Genomic DNA, 6,263 nt, shown 5'->3' with positions numbered 1-6,263 from the left:
CCCGGGGCGGCGGGCGCGGCGAGGCGGAGGAAGAGGGCACCGGAGCCCGGCAGGAACAAGGCCACGGTTAAGGGCAGAGTCGTGAAGTCGGCGATAGGTGAGTCCCGACCCCTCCGCAACCCTCGCACCGGGCACCCTTGTGGTGTCCCGCAGCCACGCTGCCGGTCGCTGTATCCATCCCATCCCATTCTCCTGCATGGTGTCGCTCACTTTAAACGCAGCCTTATTTGTGGGCGTACCCCTATCCCTGAGCTGTAGCGGTGTCTTTCTCCCGGGGCTTTGCTGATCCTCCTGTGTCTCTCCTTGTGAGCTGCCTGGATGAGCAGGTGATGAGTTTTGTCCCTTTCTTCTTTGTCCCAGAGGAGTACCATAAGAAGAAGCCTGTGAATCACTTGAGAGAAAACCTGCAGTACATGTTGAAGGGACGGGTTGTTGCAGACAAAGCCGTCACAGAACAAGTAAGACTATAATTTCTGGCGGGGGGGGGGGGGGGGGGGGGGCTGAAAAACACAGGTGAATGAATGGGAATCATCCCTGGATCTTCCAAATTTATACCTTGCACAAGAGAGTCAAGATTCTGTCTACAAATGGCCTTGAGGAATTCCTGTGTGCACTGGAAAAACAACTTACTAAGCTTTAAACTGTTGTTGATATGTTGCCCCCTATGATGTTCTCTGATACTAGGCAAAAATCACAGAATCATAGAATGGTTTGGGTGGGAAGGGACCTTAAAAGATCATCCAGTTCCAACCACCCTGCCATAGGCAGGGATGCCACACACTACATCACATTCCTCAAATATCCTGGCAGCTGTTGGCTTTTCTTAATTACCAAAGATATTTTGTATTTTCAGCTGGCAGAGGAGCCCTGGTTCAGACCTCCTCCTTACTCTGTCGATCAAACTGGCCTTCTCTGTAGCTGGAGGCTGATTAACAAGGAACCAGATGTGCTGCTGGCTCATGTAATAGGAATTACTTAGCCTCTTAAATGGTGTTTCTCATAACTTGAGAATTTCTTGAGTGGTCTTCCCTAAAAGGTAGTCTCATGCCAGGATTTGAAGAGAGGAATAGCTGACAGTGCTAGAACCTTGGGCTGTTAATATGAGATACAGGCTGTTAACATACATAAATAAATGAAATTGGTTTAGGCCAGTGTTTCTCAGGCTGGTGATTGTGCCAGGAGGTGACAGTGTATTAGAAAATGCTGAGGGAATTCCACAAACTTGTTGGGTTTTTGGGTTGTGTCATGGGGAACGGGGGTAAAAAGAAGGCCATAGTTTCAGAAAGTTCTGAATTGAAATCAATGTTTTTATCTCTGTGACAATTATTAGAAAGTAGTTTTCATATTTGACTCCAAATAACAAGTTGGTATCTGCTGTTGTCCCAGTGACCTGCTTTGGTTAACATCAGTGGTTTGCCTCTCACTTTTCTTTGGAGGCACTCTGGAAAATAGTAGGGTTCTTGTAGAACAGCAGGGATGCTGCAGGTGAGCTTGAGAATCCCTGTTTTGTGGTTTGGTCTGGATAACAATGACTGTTGTTTTTTTCCATCTTTGTATTGTCTGAAGGTTCTTGCTCAGAACAGAGGTAGGAAGTCCAAGGATCAGCCTCCAGAGAAGACAGAAAAGAAGAAGCCCGAAGGCACTGTGTTTACCGAGGAAGATTTCCGTAAATTTGAGAGGGAATACTTTGGGATACCATAAACATCCTGACGGGGGTTCTTGCAGCTCCAGCCTTTTTGCAGCTTCTCCAGCCTGGCACGCAGGCCTGGGCATTTCCTCAGTGTGTTTGAGATGGCACATGGGGATGTGCCTCTGCCAGCAAGTACCTCCGTGTCGGACTTGCAGAGCAGCTCTGGTCTGGGCAGAGCTTGTTGCTGGGCAGCTAAAGCCACAGAGGCGCTCTTGGCTCTGAGCTGTGTTGTCCTTATAATTATCTTCCTGCAGCCAGCATGTCTTGCATTCTTGATGTAGAAGGGTGGACTAAGCCAAATAAAAATCTTTTTCCCCTTCCTCAGGATATAAGGCTCCCGCTACCTGTGTTATTTGGCAGGGAGCATTGAAAGTACTGTATCTGAATGGAGAAATGTTTTGGACCAGCATTAGTAAATCTCTGGAAGGGAAGGATGTTTTGAAAGACTGTTAAACTTGAGTAACCCTGCAGTTTGGGTTCTTATTACAGCCCCTGTCAGGTCTGTCAGTCACTGCAAAAACTTTTTATATGTCATTTGATTAAATAATTGTTGCAGATGCTGTCTCTCTTTGCCTTTGTAGTAGTGATTATTATGGCAGGTGATGAAGACGAACCGTGTCACTGCTGTGATCCAAGCATTCCTCTCTTTAGGATGACTCAGTTGTGTGAATGGCCTCTCTGATTCATGTTGACACATATATTTAATCATCTCTCTGACATGCTTAGGCCTTCAAAGAGTGCAGGTTGGAATGGAGATGACTCCTCCATTTTGGCTACTCACAGTCTTCCCTCTCTGCAAGGAAGAGCTCTCACATGGAGAAAGTTGTCCTTTGGATGTTTATAGCAGAGTGTCCCACCGAGATTTAGCCATGCCAGGAGGGCACCACTGCTGAGTGTTGCCAGGTCCTGTAGCCAGGAGGGCTTGTGTTAGTCTCAGCATCAAATTAAAATCTGAGCCTGAGCTTGTGGTGCTGGGTTGAAGGGAGGTTGTTTTCTCTCAAAGTTCCCGGCTGTAACAAAGAGAAGGCCCAGCAGGTGGGAGTGTTGTTCCAGAAACTTCCTCACTAAACCACTCTGAACGTGCTTCTGGGGGGCTTCTGGCACTGCTTTTTCCTGTGCCTTACCTGAGAAGATGGGAAATGTGTTCCCTTGGGAAAAAAACAGCTAAGGAGAAGGACTAATTCCAAGCTTTGGTTGGGCTCAGGAGGTGATTACAAGGGGCTCGTCTGACCTGAGCAGCAGCTGCTTGATGCCAGCACAGGCAGGAATTCACTTATCCCTTCCCTGCCCTCTGATTACAGTTCCTGGTGCTGTCCTCTTAAGCCTGTGCCTCCTCTGTTGAGTTCTTTTTCCTCTTGTCTGCATGGGAGGAAAGGTTACTTGAATGTATGAGTTCCAGACAGGGGAAATAGTGAGCATACTGAAGTGTGTGTGCTGGAAATTGGGTAATAGCATGTGGGAGGGTATTTCTTGTAATAGGATCAAGTTCAATGATCTGCAGCCAAAAGTGGTAAATATAGAACAGTTCAAAGAACAGTTCGCCTTTTTTTAGTTTTTTCTTGCTTCCAAAAAAAAAAAACAACCCACAAAAAAACCCACAAAACAAACCTTTTTAAAAGAATGGAAGCACTATTGTTGGAAAAAATAGTTGAGCAAAATGTGTATTCAGCGCGTCTCCCTAAAACTTCTGCTCTGTGTGCCTGCTGCAGTGCATGTAAGCTGGCCTAACACAAGCAACTCTGTGTGGAGCTGTCATGAGGATAATTAACTGTGTGAAAAAGATGGCTGTGCCACAACTTGGCAGAAAGAAATAGATTTCTGGGGCGTTATTTTGTTTTAAGCCTTCATCTTCAGTATTTGGCATTTCCTATGACCCTACAGAGATCCCTCATGTCCTCTCCTGCTCCTCCTCTACCCATTCCTCCTACGTACCCTTGTTTCTGTGGTTGTTCAGCCCCTGGGCCCTTCTCCCGCAGGCTGAGGGAAGCAAAACCTTCCTTTCTTGCTCCAGAAAAGGGCAGGAGGGTAATGTGGTTCACTCTCTTTGTACAAAACGCAGCCTGTTTGTTTGCAAATGTAAGCAAACAGGAAAGCTCTTCTTTCAAAGTTAATGAGGAACTTTAAAGTGGGGCTCAGAGCAGTTCTCCACAAGGATAATAAAACCCAGATCAGAGGAGTTTCAAAGTTGGGTGGCAGCTCTCATTACTGGCTGGAAAGACTATTAGAGCCAACACAAGTATCAACATACTTCTTGAGGCATTATGTTGTCAAGGAGGGTAAAGCTTCCTGACAGACTGAATTTTGCCATTTGAAACTAAACTTGATTGTACGGTCAACAGTATCCTTAAATAAATTCAACTTTATTTTGTGGGAGGAAGGAAAAAGAAGCAGAAGTGGATGGTGGCTCTAGAGATACCATCTGCAAGGGCAAAGATCTAACACATTCCAGCCTTGGCTTTCCCCCTGTCTGGCAGGGTAGGAGCTCCTAGGAAAGAAGAGCAATGCCACCTGAGTAGTGGGTAGGTAAGGACAGGTGGTGCCCCCTGAGGGGAATATCTTCAAATGAGAGAGCAGAACAGGTATCAACCTGTTGTATGCGCCTGGTGTTAAGCTAAAGCCAGGCACCTTCTCATACTCCCAGCTGTCTGTCTAGCCATGCCCAGAGCATGCCGGCTCCTTGGCGTGGTGGAACCCCAGGAGGTAGCTGCCTTGGAGCAATCTGCCCCCTCCCTGTAAGTGTTCAAGGCCAGGCAGGAGGGGGCTTCAAGTAACCTGCTCTAGAGGAAGGTGTCCCTGGCAGGGGGATTGGAATGAGATGATCTTTAAGGTCCCTTCCAACCCAAACCACACTATGACTCCGTGATCTCTGTTCTTTGCAGCCAGACTTCTCTGCCCAATGGAATAGACAAGAAGGGGTTAGGGAAGCAGCAGCCTTACCGGAGTAGTGGGTAGGTAAGGACAGGTGGTGCCCCCTGAGGGGAATATCTTCAAATGAGAGAGCAGAACAGGTATCAACCTGTTGTATGCGCCTGGTGTTAAGCTAAAGCCAGGCACCTTCTCATACTCCCAGCTGTCTGTCTAGCCATGCCCAGAGCATGCCGGCTCCTTGGCGTGGTGGAACCCCAGGAGGTAGCTGCCTTGGAGCAATCTGCCCCCTCCCTGTAAGTGTTCAAGGCCAGGCAGGAGGGGGCTTCAAGTAACCTGCTCTAGAGGAAGGTGTCCCTGGCAGGGGGATTGGAATGAGATGATCTTTAAGGTCCCTTCCAACCCAAACCACACTATGACTCCGTGATCTCTGTTCTTTGCAGCCAGACTTCTCTGCCCAATGGAATAGACAAGAAGGGGTTAGGGAAGCAGCAGCTGCCATAGCTGCTTTTCCTAGTTGGCCTCCAACCTGTTTCCCATGCTGGAAGCTGACAGCTGCAGCCCACAACAACCTTTGGACCTGCTGGACAGCATTTCTTCCCTGCGCATCTGTGAGCGGCGGCGCAGGGACGTGTCCCAGCGCTGCTGGGCCAGCGCCGCGTGCTCGCTGAGCTCATCAGGCTGCTGGCTCCCTTCCCAGCTCTGCGACACCAGCTGAGCATCCTGCAGCAGAAAATAGAGGTAGCTGAGCTAGGGAATGGTGAGGGTGCCATCCTACAGGGCATCTCCACCCACACGCAGCAGGGAGTCAGAATGGGCGGCAGCAGCGGCAGCTTTCATATGAATGCAAATAAAAGCTCTGGAGTGTTATTAGTGTGGTAGAACCTTTCCAGGGAAACTGTTTAGAATAGTTCCCAGATGCTCAGCCTTGAGCTAGCTTAGTGTGAATAAGATTCATCAAGCGTCTTAATGGCCTTTTGCTTCCTTGTTATGTGAATGGAAAGCAAATAAAAGGAAATTTGTTCCAGTGGGTACAAGCTAATGTAAGCCCATACAGCCTCTGCTGTACCAGCAAGCCTCCACATCCTTACCACAGAAAGCAACAACAGCTACTAACAGCACTATGTGTGTACTGGGGGGGGAGGACTGCAAACGTAAACCAAGAAAACATGTTTGTTCAGGACACCAACTTCTTGCCTCTGAAATGACATAGCAGTAACAAACCTGGATGCCAACGAACTTGTTCAGGTAAATGAGATTGAAAACACTGAAAAGGCTTTAGGGGAAAATCAAGGGGTGGGGAAGAGTCCTAAAAACCTTAGCCAATCTTACCCTCTGAGGTTTTTTTCATGACGGCCTTACATTTCAGTCTTGATGATGATCAACACAGCATCAGCACTTACAGGCTCCTGAACACCTCAGGAAGGGGAGTGGTTTTTGTAAAAAGGGTGCACAGCAGCAGGGCCCTGAATAACTCAGAAAAGTTACAGCAAAAGGAAGTTTCTCATTTTGAGACATAAAGACCCATCAATTCGAGCTGAAATGAGGAGTGTGAAAGAAGGCAGGTTGCCTGCTGTCTGCTTACAGCTCAAAACGTGGAACTCCAGCCAAGGCAGGCTGGAGGGCTGGTAGGTTGGAGCGGGATTAAAGGTTTGCATGTCTATCTATAGTTATGTTAAATAGGATTAACAGAGCCAGCCACTAACTG

General features: G+C 47.8%; 1 protein-coding gene across 1 annotated transcript; it reads left to right on the top strand.

Moving 5' to 3' along the window:
- Positions 1-2,254, top strand: RPS19BP1 (ribosomal protein S19 binding protein 1; the record flags this gene model as incomplete). Its single annotated transcript, XM_008636621.2, has 3 exons — positions 1-97; positions 361-458; positions 1,567-2,254. Coding segments are annotated over 3 exons (330 nt in total), but the record flags the coding sequence as incomplete, so codon positions are not given.
- Between the last annotated feature and the right edge of the window lie 4,009 nt (positions 2,255-6,263).

Source organism: Corvus brachyrhynchos, unplaced genomic scaffold (genome assembly GCF_000691975.1).
Source record: "Corvus brachyrhynchos isolate BGI_N302 unplaced genomic scaffold, ASM69197v1 scaffold56, whole genome shotgun sequence".
Classification (NCBI taxonomy): Eukaryota; Metazoa; Chordata; class Aves; order Passeriformes; family Corvidae; genus Corvus; species Corvus brachyrhynchos.
Note: the sequence above shows the minus strand (reverse complement) of the source record. Positions and strands in the feature narration are given on the sequence as shown.